Genomic DNA, 14096 nt, shown 5'->3' on the forward strand with positions numbered 1-14096 from the left:
GTGCCTTGAGAAGGATAATCAGTAATAATAAATTTAAACAAAAGTTGTTTTTAATATTAGTTACTATTTAAACATTTAAATCGCAGACGTAGAATAAACCAAACATATGTTTTCTTGGAAAAGTGTATTGTTTCCACACAAATGTCACCATCACAAACAGTTCGTATATTTTAAAGACCCGTGAGAATTCTGCATTTCCTATGAAAAATAGTGCTTAAAATTTTACTCAATGTTCTAAAAATAATGTGACCCAAAATGACCTAAAAGCCTAGTACCTAACAAATTTGATTATAGGAGTTTACTGGTACAAGAACTGAGCGTTAACTGCGCCATTATAACGCATTCAACTGCAACGAAATAAAAACGATATTTTGAATTAAGCGTAATGCTAAAATTGATGGAACGAAATGAGAGATCTCTGATTAAATTTACTATGAAAACGGTGTTATGTCAAGTTCGGTAGATTTTAAAAGCTAGCTTAAAGTTTCGTTTATTCGCAGTTGAAGTGTTGCTTCATTCGTTATTATACATTTCCCTTACATTTTTTAAAGATTTTTTGTTAACTGAATTTTCTTATTAATGGCGAATGGACTTTCCAGATTTCATTTTTCACATTAAATATTTTAAAAATCATAGTCTGTTTGTATATTCTAAGCTGATAATGAAATTTTTATAATGCCGTGATTCCTCAGGAGAATCTAGATTAACTAGGTGAGCAAAAATTGAGTTCGTAAAAATTGTTGAATAAAGTGATGATTACCTGTCATCAACCGGTAGAGAGAAGAGGCTGTCAACTGATGAGCAGGAAAGACAAAAAGAACAAAGTGAAAAGCTGTCATCGCATTCACAGTGGGGACTCCAACCTGGTGGGTTCTCATGAAGGTATGCGTCTAGCTCATCTATGTTGGTGTCGTCCACCCAAGGAAGTGAACTCTCACTGTCGTCGTCTTCAGAGCCGGTCAACTTAGTGGACGCGAACAGACCGCTACAGAGGAAGTCCATGCCTGATAGGTCGCTCTTCCAAGCAGGCATCCCGCTGCTTGGAATAAAAGCAGTTCTGAAGAAATCTGAAATGAATTAAGAGTCAATTAGTAACACACTTCCACTATAGACTTATTCAGATTTTATGATGAGGCATAAAATTTTATTCTTTTTTTTGTTCTTGTAAGCAATGGATGACGTGTGAAGGGTGGTGATACGTTTATGCTAATGGAACAAAATGTTCCATTACTATAAATGTATAGGTATTTTAACCAATTCAATAAAGGTATAGTACCCCCCCCCCCAAAAAAAAAATAAACGGACCACCCTTAATAACTTAAGATCTAATCCTCGGATCTTCGCGTTCTAGGACTCAATCTTAACAGTTCGAGAGGATGATCTCAAATATGCTAATCAATAAGTGCAGACTATGTTTTAAGTTACGAAATTAGACACAAAAATGTATTTTCTCTGAATAAAATTTTTTTTTTTGACGGATTCCGATTTCTGACCCCCAAAATATGGGGGGGTAGCTGCAATCTGGGAAATATAGTACCAACAGTTTGGTCAGGAGAGGAGCCCAAAATTTGGACCTCTTAATGTTAATTTTTTGCGCATTTCGCTACAATTATAAAATTTTTTTGCACGCAATTATAAAACTAGTTTGTCCAAAGATGCGAAAAATAAATTTCAGTAATTATTATTTAATAAGTCAAAAAAATTTTAATTGTAAGGTATACAATTTTAAAGAATATAATTTTGCATGGAAAAATACAAAATTCCAGCAAATTCAGCCGAATAGAATGTATTAGGCCGATTTTGCTCAAATTTTATTTACAGCCATGTAAAATTATATTCTTAAAAACGATGCCAAAAATTGCATATCTTACAATCCAAATTTTTTTCGACCATTATTAAATAAAATAATAGATATTTTATAAAGGCTATTTTTGCATGGAAATATCTTTTCCTAAATGAATTTTATAATTGTGTGAAAATATTTTTCTATTCTATTAAGTTCTCGAAACATAACGAAATACGCAAAAAGTAAAATTAACATTAAGGGATCCAAAGTTTAGATCCCTTAAAGTTAATTTTACTTTTAATAGTTAATTTTAAGTTAATGTTAATTTTACTTTTAAATTACGCATTCCTGATTGAAGTATGGAGAATACGAATCAGTCCAGAAAAGTGTGTTTATTCAGAGAAAGTACGTTTTTGTGTTTCATTTCGTAACTTAAAATATCTTTTGTCCAATAGCCTATTTGAGGTCAACCTTCGAGCCATTAAGATTGAGTCTTAGAACGTGAAAATTCGATCATTAGATCAAAAGTTATTCAAGGTGCTCCACTGTTTTTTGCACACTGTACATTGATTTGAAGCAGAACCTTAAGATAAAATTCACAAAATAAATATTAAACACTAATTTTTCTTCGAATGATTGGATTTTAATATATTAAGATGCACTTAGTGTCCTTAGATATGTAAATGTATTTTAAGCTCTGATACAAAACGTGCTTTATCTGAAGAATAAAGCTTTCCGACGGGATTTGGATAATAAATTTGGAATAGGGAATATAAACTAATCTGGAACCCAATAGTTTCGACACATTTATAAATTATTTAGACTTCTAAATTAAACAATTACAAATGTTTTACGTGGACTTGCCTTTGGGAAAGAGAATTTTATAACTGAGTACGAAAAGTTACAGATTCGTTTAAAATTATTCCTATGGCGAAATCAGGGCTAAAGAGAATAGAAGGGCTGGTTCACTCCTTTGAAGTATCTCTCGCCGCGCCGATCCTCCGACGTCACTCTAGTGACGTCACTTAGGCGCAAAGCTAGCACTTTTACTTCAAGAACGGAGCGTTTGGCCTTACAAGCTCTAAACGATATTGGATCATTTCTTTTTGCGAGATATTCTATGACATTTGTTATTTTCTATAATGACTTTCCTCAGTTTTTGCAGTGAATTTACAAGAATTTAAAACTATTATCGAAATGCCAGTTTGCGCGATTGCAACTTGCAAAAATTCTGATACAAAAACAAAAGAAAAAAGTATAATTTTTCGCGTGTTCCCTGAAGTAAATGAACAACTATGTAAAGAATGGATTCCGAAATGACACAGTTAATATAAAACAGCAATACGTTTATTCTGTCGTAAAGAACTTTTATAAAAATTCATTATCTAAATTGAAACCGCCTCGTTACTTCATAAAGAAAGGCAGGTGAAAAGAATTAAAAAATGGATAAAGTCAAAGAAAATTAAAATGTAAATAAAAAGTATAAATAAAATATATAGTATATTGTTGAAATTCTCCTAATTTCATAACATATTTTTTAATGTAGTTATTCTAAATATTTATGATTCTTTTTAAAAATTATATTCTCTTCAATTTAAATATCTATAAATTATATCATCGTAAATTTAAATGTCTATAAACAATTGTAAAATTTCTAATGTCTTATGAACCTAAATTATTATTTTGTTTCAGTAATTAGCGTTTAAGGTTGATGTTTCCTAATGATTAAGTATGAACAAATTGCTATTAACGACATATTTTAAAATCAGGGATTCTAAATTTAACTTAACTTATCGTTATAAAAGAATATGTAGATAAAAAAAGTGTCGATATATGCCTTCATTTTTCTTAATAGTTAAAGTTAAAACTGAACTTTTTTAAAATAAAGTATTTATCGTGTCATTTTCACCAACTAGCAAAACATTTTTATAAGTTTAAAATGGTATTTTTTTTAATATAATAACCAAGAAAGTTTTTTTTAAACTATGTTTATGAACGGAAATAATGTGTTAATTACGTAAAGTTTGAAGGCTAATAACCAGAAAAAGTCTAACTTATTTTTACAAAGAGAAAGATGCAAAGATATCATATCTTTGCTTGCGATCTCCGAGATCTGTGGACACAGTGACGTCATGAGGAGGGAATCGTAGCTTCAGCTCTAAGAGCGGAGTGAACTAGCCCTTCTATTCTCTTTAGCCCTGTGGCGAAATACACAAAAATTGAAATTAATGTTCGTAACTTTCTACCGCTTTCCTGCCTAAACAGTAAGAACCATAGTTTCCAAATTGTAGCTATCTTGCACAACTTGATAGTCAAAAATCCAAATCCGTCGGGGGAAAAAAAGACTTGTAATTATAATTTTTATTTGTAAGAATTAAAACATTCAAAATTTAAGTACAAATAAATCGTAGCTTTATGACTTTTTTAATAGTTAAACAAAATAAAAACAAATAGAATTCCAATAATGTTTTATTTTTAAAATAATATTGATATAAATTTTACACATAGCTTTTAAAAGGTGTTCTGTTATTTTGAATTCAAAATCGGAGCATATTTTTAACGAACACATACTTTGTAGCCTTTAATTTGAACCCCGAGAGAAAACTGAAACAAACAGGAAAAGAATAACTCTCAATCTATCGAAATAGTTTTATTATTTTGTCCTGCAGAACGTTATCATCTGAGAGTGTGCGTTCTCCAAAAATAAGTAAACATAAATTATTAAAATATAACATTGAAATATAATGATACACCTATTCTATTTAATAACCCGCATTCTAACAGTCGTCCCAATTCTGAATTTACGACTATCAATATCAAACTTCGAAGCCTTGTAATTTTAAACCAAAACCAGAAGATGAGGGAGCTCATGGATCAAGCATTGGGACTAACTAGCCTTCGTGGAGGATATTTTTGAGGGATCTAACCTGCATTTGCGTTACATGAAGAGGAAAACTAAGAAAGCCTTTTTTTGTTTGCCAGAGGAAAAAATGGATTTTAATCCATGATCCGTCTGCATTGAGGATATTTTACGCTAAGACAACTGGGGATTTATATCGCAACATTTTAATAATTAAATTTACTCGTTTAATCTTTTACCTGTCAGTGCATACACACAAGTTTAAATCAAATTTAACCCAAAAACAATTTTTAAAAAAATATGGTTAAAAATGGTATAGATTTAAGTTGGAAAATAATTTCTTTCAAAGGATTAAAAACAAAAACATCGAAAAGAGAAAAAAAAGTAATGTGGAGTCACGCAATTTAAGATGGACGAAGAATAAAAAAAATTTGGATACTAGTTCATACGAATGTGTGTCTCTGTTTTGTCCAAAAGACGTAAAAAATGCACATTTTTTAAAATTTTACTGGATGATATGAAAACGCCAAAATCTCCGAAACTAATTCGGAATTTTGAAGTCAGAAGGGAAATTTTTTTTTAAAAAACCTGTTCTTAATATAAATTTTTACTCTATTAATTGAGGTTATGAATTATAAATTTACTCGATTTTTTTTTAGAAAAATTTGAAAAAAAAAGAAGTTAAATATTCAATTTTTCGGGATCGGAGTCATCAGCAGTGAACAGGGGGCTTAAACCCCTAGACCAGGAATGGCGAACCAATGGCATGCGTGCCATTTATGTCACGTGACACAATATTTTGGGCACGCCACCGATCACAATTGTTATTGCACTACGAAGCATATGCAACAATTAAATTAAAATTCACATAAAACAAACAAAATAATAAACAATTATTAATAAAGAAATTAACAATTAATGCTAAAAAAACAATTAATAACCATAAAAATCTAATTATAAATAACTAGCAAAAGAAAAAAAAATTAACAGTCCTACTTAAACTAACTTGTTACGACCTAATATAAGTTGTTTGTCATCTAATCTGCAGCAACAGAAGTCACGCTGATGATGAATTACGCGTATAACTGAGACATTGCAAAATGTTTTTTTTTTTTTTCAATGTAAATAAAGAATTTTGAGTTGATAGTATTTAGTATTATTATTTTCCCAATAATCACGAAGTCAAAATCATTTGACGGTACGCCTATGACCTCATTAAACAATTTTCTAGAAAAAATGGCACGTTGGTGTATAAAGGTTCGCCACCCCTGCCCTAGACTATATATAAATTAGATTCCCTAATTTCTTCTTACGAAAAACTTTCATAAAATTTTGAACTTTTTATAATCTCAATAATTCAGCCGTCTTCAATGTACTCTATCTGAATTAGAGAGTCAAACTAAAAAAGTTATACAGGAGATTGATTTCGGTCTCTCACGTAAGCATCCCGCGTGCTCTCGTATGTCAATTATGCTCTAAGTCTGTAGAGAACTAAAGGTTGTTTTGTGGGATGCGTGAGCTCAGATCTTCGTACGTGTATGTAAGACCAGATCATACTCACGTACAATGGACCACACACATACCATAAACAAACTTTGTTCCTTACAACTTTGCGCATAATTTTATTAAAACTTAATATGAAAAATAACCTAATTTTTTCATAATAAATGAAAAAATTATAATAATAAAATTATAACTGTCATACCAGCAGCTTGTCACCAGTTCATTATTAAACATCTTTTATAATTTTCATTAGCTATTATCTACATGTTAAAATAACAAACTCAGCAACCTTTCGTGTAGTAACTTACTAAACAGGAACTTCATATTAAAATAACATAAGAATAAAATAATTCATTCACAAAACAGCTTACTGCGAAACCGCTCTTCCGGATGTAAACTTACGCAATCAGACTTTCTCTCTTAACCAAATTGTTTTAACTTCGAGTGATAAGCAGTCAACTTCCACGCACCATAAAATTTCGATTTGAAACCTTTTTACTGTCACATTATGAAACAATTATTATATACATTTTTTTCTCTTCCCCTTATCCAAGAACTTTTAACTTTGTGCCAGAAGCCTCGCAGTAATTTTCAGAAATGAATCATTGTAGTTCAAACTTTGACGAGCAATAACGCAGAATAAGAATTACATTATATATGTACGCTCTGTTGTAACTTTTAGAAATTAGAAATTGGTGGGAAAAGTTTTTCCCTTTTACTATTCGATAGTAGAACAAGTACCCCAAGTGATACTATATTATGAATCCAAATTTTATATTTTTCAGCTAGATTAAGACAGGCAAGAAATCGCTATTGAACTTGCAAGCAGATTACTTTTCTTAGATATGTAGATTTTTTTATTTTAATTTATAATCGTCGTTGAACAGCCGACCCAATTTTCGGGTTTACGACTACTAATGTTCAACTCCGTAGCCTTGTCATTTTGAACCCAATCCGGAAGACAAGGCTGGCTCAAATATTGGGAGAAATTTGCCTTCGTGGAGGATTTTTTGCTGGAACTAACCAGAGTTTGCGTTACATGGAGAGGAAAACCATGAAAATCTCCCTCTGTTAGCTTCGCGGCAAGGGGACTCTAATCCATGATCCATCTACCACTGAGGATATTTTACGTCAGACTGCTGCCGGGACAAGCCGGACGCGGAATTCGTATCGACCAACCATCGCTGGGATTCGAACCCAGTTCACCTCATTGGAAGGTGAACGCTCTATCCCCTTAGTCATCACGGCGTTTAAAATAGTATAATCAATGTACGTAGAATTCAATGTACTTAGCAATTACAAAATAATAATAAGAATAAAATAGTATACCAGAAGAATTTTTCTATTGCAGACAAAGGTATTTTAAAAATTAAAATTAGGTTTTGATAACATTTTATAATTTATTTTTTTAAAAAAGTGACTTTAATTCTGATTTAGACTTGCATTTATAACATTATACGGCACATTTTTAATTAAACTAAACCGAAGTTCAGAGTTAGGTTCAAATTCACCATAGTGGGGGGTCCATCTGACTGCTTGCAAATTTAATTGCGATATTTGTCATAGATCTGTGATAGTGAATCTGTAATAGTAATCTGTTATACTGATAGACGTAGCTTTCCTCTTTCAGAAGCTAAATTCTTACTAGAAATCAGTCAGAAAAAAAAACCCCGAAGGAAATTAAAAAGAATAAAAAGAAACGTAAAGTTCACGCAAAATTTGTATTTAAATTAGGATTTATTGTATTAATTTGGAAAGAAATCAGAATCTCCTTTTGAAATTTGATTTTTGAACTCAAATATGTTATTTTTTAAATAAAGTGGAAGCTAAAAGTTAAATATTTTGTTTGCTTTAAACATATAGTGACAGAAAATGATGTAAGCACACTCTCGAATCGTGTATTAAAATTATTAAGTCTATATAATTACGGCAAATATATTTAGAACGTACTTGTTGTATAAAAGATTGAAAATAATAAGTGAGAAAATTCTAATATTTTTGAAATAATTATCGCCATTTGTTGATTTCCAAAATTTATATTTCCATTACTGGCATTAAAAACGTTAAGACATCCGTTCAACTATGCTTTTATTCAATTCTAGAAAATGGCAGTAAATTTTCGTATTTTATTTTGTACCAGCTAAATTCGATTCATTGCTCTTTACTTCAGAAAATTAAATATTTTTTGTAATAATTTTAGCCTATACATATTTATATCCAAATGTTTTGACAGTGAAATGTGGCAGTAAAGTTGTTCATCGCTAACTTTTATTAGTAAGTATAGGAAAAATGTACCTATTTAAATATAAAAATGCATTTATATTTTTGATCATTGCTAGTATTTTTCCGAAACCGTATCTGGTAGCTCGTTAATGTAGCTTTGAAGTGACGTAATTAAATAAAGATTCTCGAAGCTCGTCTTTTTTAAAATAGTGTCTAATTATGTAAAATTTTAAATTCGTTCACGTAAAATGTTAAGAAAAGTAATGATTTAATAATGACACGAAAAATTATAAATTTAACATTTTTTAAACAATAAAATGACACATGATAATTTATTACTGCTTTTTTTTTAACTTTTAACAAGTTGAAAACTAAAAAAAAGTTGATGTTATTTGATGATATTGAAATAAATTTGGATGTTTAAAATTTTATTGAATCTAGGAGGGTTCAAGTTATGTTCTTAAAGTTATTAAAATTTAAAAAGGTTAAATTCAATATAGAATATATTTTGACGAGATTTAATAAATTTAAATTTTATTTTTAAAATTTGTTTCATGGACGTGCAAAAGGCAGATTTTACATACAAATGTTTCGTAAAAATTCTCACTTAAAACTCACCCTTGAAATGTTTCAACAGATGTGGAAAATAATCCAAGTTTATAATTTGGTAAAATTATAAAGGCAAAGCCGATCACATATAAATCATTTGTTAAGAAAAAGAAAAAATTCAGTTTACTTTATTACCATATTTAGTATTTTTTTTAAATCCTGATGCAAAGTAACAATTTTGAACCCGTGTCAGTTCGTATTCAACAAATCATAAAAATCAAATTTAATCAAATTCAAAAATATCAAATTCAAATCAACTATAAAAAGTAGTATAAAACATACAAATAAACTCTATAGAGGAAAAAAAAATGTTGAAAAAGTGTATTGACCTATTGCCATGTACTATACAAAACAAACTTACATTTAAATACTAAACAAAAGCGTCAACTTCATCTCGATTCTTGTCAGTTCGCAATGTTTATTTACAATAAAGCCCATAAAAGCTGGAATTGTTAAAAGCAGGAACGATCTGCAAAAAATAAAAATCCATACCTTAGATACATGTAACTTAATATGAAAAAAAAGTATATCTAATCAGTTTTTACATGAATATAGAAACAATAGATTCTTTAACTATAGCAAAGGCACTTCACCGGCATTGTGTTAAAGAGCCTTATCGGAACATAACACATGATAACAGGTACTCGGGCATCAATGTCGTTCTAACAATAAAGTGATTTATTGGTTATCTAATGAGACTCAGTGGGGACAGATAGACTGTTCTTACATATCTGCTCTAATAAAAATATTTCATTAGACACTCAAAAGAATAATTCGGAAGAACAATCGGTATTGTTAATCTAGGGACTGTGGCTAACCAAATTCCATGCCTACTTTCATTCGACCAGAGTGCGTTTCGATAGTTTGCTAATCTGATTAAATTAACTGATAATGTTCGGCGATTGCGATAGTTTGAAGTAAAATATTTTGGCCATTATGGGTCTAGAGTAGCGGTTCCTAATTTCTTTTCGGTTATGGAACCCTGTAAGGATTGACCTTTCCGTGGAACCCCCCCCCCCCTCAAGTTCAGAATTTATTAACCGAAGAAGCCCGGCTGATTATTCTGAAAATAGTTTTTGGGTAGAACGAAATTCTCATCGTTTCATCAATAATAATTTTAAGATCAAATTTTTTGTTGTAAAACCGTTGAATTTACAGGAATTTATTTTATTTTGAATTGAAAAGCTCAATGGGAAATTTTAGTCAGGGTCCGAGCTAAGGATTTCTTATTATTAGCCTGTAGATTAGCCAAACATAAAAAGTATTCGCCAATTTTCAGAAGTCTTCGCTAAATACCAAATCTTTAAAAAAAATTTATCATTAATTTTTCCCTATAGAAAACTATTGTTTCAGGTTTACATATTTGTACCCAATTCTAATTGGTTATGCGGAGCATCTACCGAAAATGACTATAATTTAATTTAAAAAAATGCTGAATTGTTTAGAAACATTCATTCCGACGTAATTTTGAGGATTTAGTTAAATATATATTTTTCTTTCCAGTGGAAAAAAATCATTCGACGATACTTTCGCCAAATTGGGAATTTTATTGCATTTGGCGAGGTGGTGAATGCATAGAGCGGGGCCTGCTATTGCACCTTACTATATTATATAATTACTAATTTTTGTATAATTTATATATTTTTTAAATTTATAAGAAAAAAAATGTTTCCGTCAAAAAATTTTTTATTTTTTTTGTTCGGACATTTATTATTATTTCTTTAAAAATAAATGAAATATTAAATGTATTCTTGATTAAATGGCGGGTTTCAAAACTCATTAATGATTTACAAAGAAAAAAAATGGAAAGCTCACGGAGCCCACCTATTGCTTCCCCAGAACCTTGGGTTCCATGGAACACTTTTTGGGAAGAGCTGGTGAAGTGGAATTTAATGCAGTTCAGAAACGATTTAAAACCAAATGAACATTCGATTCTCTTAAATAATTTAGTCAGAAATAAATTGATTCGATGAAGGATTCGATGACATAATAGCAGACAATGCGATAAACGTTTTAATGTAGAATGCAACGAAATCAATAATACAAAGTAAGACTGACGCAAAAACACAATTAAATTTTTTTCCCCAAGCACATTGAAAGAAGATAATTAAACTAGCATTGTCGCCGGATATAGCTTTAAAGGAGATGGGTGCTCCAGTGAGTTAAAGTTGGTTTAAATTTTGATTGACAATAAATTTGGTGATAAAAATGACAATCCAATAACTCAAACATGTAGCGGTCGAAAAGTGATTGAAACTTACACTATTACTAGTTTCCAGAAGATATGAGTGCTCAAGAACAGAAGATATGAAAAGATGTGCTCCAGAAGATATCAGTGCCCAATTTTTTTAACATTATATGATCTAGTCGAGGTGGCTCAGGGGATAGAGAGTGCGCTTTTAATTAGATGAACCGGGTTCGAATCCCAGTGATGGCTGGTCGATACGAATTCCGCATCCGGTTCACACTAACCACAGTGCTGACGTAAAATATCCTCAGCTGTAGACGGATCATGGGTTAGAGTCCCCTTGCCGTCAGGCTAACCGTAAGAGGTCTTCCTAGTTTTCCTCTCCATGTAAAGCAAATGCGGGTTAGTTCCATCAAGAAGTCCTTCACGAAAGCAAAAAATTCCCATAATACTTGATCCAGAAGTTCCCTTGTCTTCTGGACTGGCAAGGCTACGGAGTTGAGCATTAGTAGTCTCAAACCCAAAATTGGGTCGGTTGTTTAATGACTGTTGTAAAATAAATAATAAAAAAAACTTATAAGTTCTTGAATTCTTTAACCTTCCTGGAACCTTACCTTTGTTGTGTGGACCACCAACTTTGTCAATTAAGCTCATTAGCAATTTAAAGACTAATTATTTTAAAAATGCGATGAATGGAGTTTTTATTCATCATTTCTCCAGTGGCAGATAAGGCTCTCAGTCCACTGTTTCCTGCAACCACTCTTGCATCCTACAAGCCTCTCTCTCCAACATCCTGCCCCTCGTTAGTTTGGGTCGTTCTACCTGTTTTCCTCAGATCAGATGCCCAGTTGTGAGAGACAGAATTCTATATTTATTCACTTTTAATATAGGGTCCGTAAAGCGCCACTTTCGAATTTCTTTACGTCTAGGTTTTATTTTTGTTTTCTGTAATATCATTTCATTGATAATGGTGCTAGTCTCAAATATATTCATAATGACTCTCAAATATGGAAAAACATTTCATTTTTTTAAAAATTGATGTTGCAGTTAGCTTTCATGTTTCTAGATCTAGAGCATAGTTTGTTTAAATTTTTTAAGCAGTAGCGGACTTTTATAACTCTATTTTAAACCTCATAACATCATTTCCAATTTGGGTATTTTTAGTTGCAGACATAAAAAATCCTCAGCATATTCATGGGATACATTTTTAAGATCTATATCATTATCATTTCAATGTAAATTCGAATGCATGGCTTAAAATTAAGTTTAAAGTCAACTAGTTTAAATACCCGTAAATCGGTCTAGTTCAGTATGTGTTTCTGATGAATGTATAAGCCAAGTGCCGTGGTGGCTCAGAAGGTAGAGCATTCGCTTTCTAATGAGGTGAACTGGGTTCGAATCCCAGCGATGGTGGGTCGATACGAATTCTGCACTCAGCTTGCTCAGACTACAGAACAGACGTAAAATAATCTCAGTGACAGACTGATCATGGGTTAGAGTCCCCTTGCCGTCAGGCTAACAGTGGGAGGGTTTAGTGATTTTCCTCTCAATGTAACGCAAATGTCCTCCACGAAGGCAAATTTCTCCCAATACTTGATACAGGAGTTCCCTTGTTTTCTGAATTGGGATGAAAATGACAAGGCTACGGAGTTGAACATTAGTAGTCGTAAACCCAAAACTCGGGTCGGCTGTTCAACAACGGTTATAAAAAAAAAGTGTATAAGCCAGTGGAGTGCGCAGACTCACGTCTGCCCCCAGCAAAAATTATAAATGCGCCCCATCTGAGACTTAAAATAATTTTTTTAAAATTTTAATAAGAAACTCGGGCGCTGAAGAAACAATCGAGAATTTTAAATTATTCATTTGATTTTACATTTATACATTTTAATTAAAATTGCTACAATATTGATTGATAAAGAATTAAATTGCGATGAAAAGGTAAAATTTAGAAGAAAAAAAACTAAATTGGAACTCTGCATACACTTACTGACTAACTACATTGAAATGAAATTTGTCTTAATACGACGAAATAATTCATTATCTTACAATGCTTTAAAAGTTTAAAGATTTTTATTTTTAAAGCAGATAAAAAAAATATTTCCAAAAATATAAAAATCTTTGCATTGAAATTCATATAGTAGGTTGTACAACCTTTTTGAATGAAGGGCTACGTGCCCAATAAGTATCTAAATATGTTGACGGCAGGTGGTTTAAACTACCAAAAATTAGAAATAAAGCTAAAAAAAAAACAGTAACAGTTTAAAACTCACATTCTAATTTTGCGTTTTGTAATATTGTATAAAAAATTGGAATTTTTTAAAAAAAATGGAAATAGAACTGAAAAAAAAACATGGACAAAAATAATGATCAAAATGCCTAATTAGAAAATCGCTTGCCGGATACCGGATATATAATACCGGATTTACGAAACCCTATGGAAAAGCCATAACAAGCAACAACTGTTGATAGAGCAATTAAAAAAAAATCTTTGGTTAGCGATGAAATCGGCAAACAAAGCATGTCAAAAGTGATTAGTATGCACGATAGTCTTACATCGTATTAAAAAGATCGGGACTTTAAGAAACACTTGGAAATCTGAGAATAACCTCAGAAAAAATTAAATGCGTAATTCAAAATTTCAGATTTAAAAAAAAAATCTTATCATATAGTGTATAGTTGCCTATATGATCGTGAGCCTCGCCACGCCGAGAGGGTAGCGGGTGTGTTACTTACGCCTCTGGTATAATCTTAAAAGTAATAAAATAAGCTGAATTATGATTTGCGTTGCAATGCAAACAAGAAAGTTGAGTGGTTATCAGGGAAACTTTTTATTGTTGAATTTAGTTTTATTTTGAATTGAAAAAGTTAGATTGGAAGAAGCTATTGACTATGAATGCATATCCATTTCATTATTTTTTAAAAATATA

General features: G+C 31.2%; 1 protein-coding gene across 6 annotated transcripts in view; it reads right to left on the minus strand.

Moving 5' to 3' along the window:
- Nucleotides 1-14096, minus strand: part of LOC107437769 (uncharacterized) — a 66831-nt gene that overhangs the window by 7503 nt on the left and 45232 nt on the right. For 3 of the 6 annotated variants that reach the window (XM_071184329.2, XM_071184330.2, XM_016049865.4), the window contains exons 2-3: nt 9343-9450; nt 761-1067 (exon numbers count right to left, since the gene is read on the minus strand). In XM_071184329.2, coding sequence (XP_071040430.1) covers nt 761-1032 — 272 coding nt within the window. In that variant the 5' untranslated portion in view covers nt 1033-1067; nt 9343-9450. Of the gene's footprint in view, nt 1-760; nt 1068-9342; nt 9451-9526; nt 9808-14096 lie in introns of those variants that run through there. The other 3 variants (XM_016049868.4, XM_087153466.1, XM_016049869.4) reach the window with 3 other exon arrangements.

The sequence above is a fragment of the Parasteatoda tepidariorum genome, chromosome 10 (genome assembly GCF_982258835.1).
Source record: "Parasteatoda tepidariorum strain Cologne lab strain chromosome 10, Ptep-v5.0, whole genome shotgun sequence".
In the NCBI taxonomy this organism is placed as follows: Eukaryota; Metazoa; Arthropoda; class Arachnida; order Araneae; family Theridiidae; genus Parasteatoda; species Parasteatoda tepidariorum.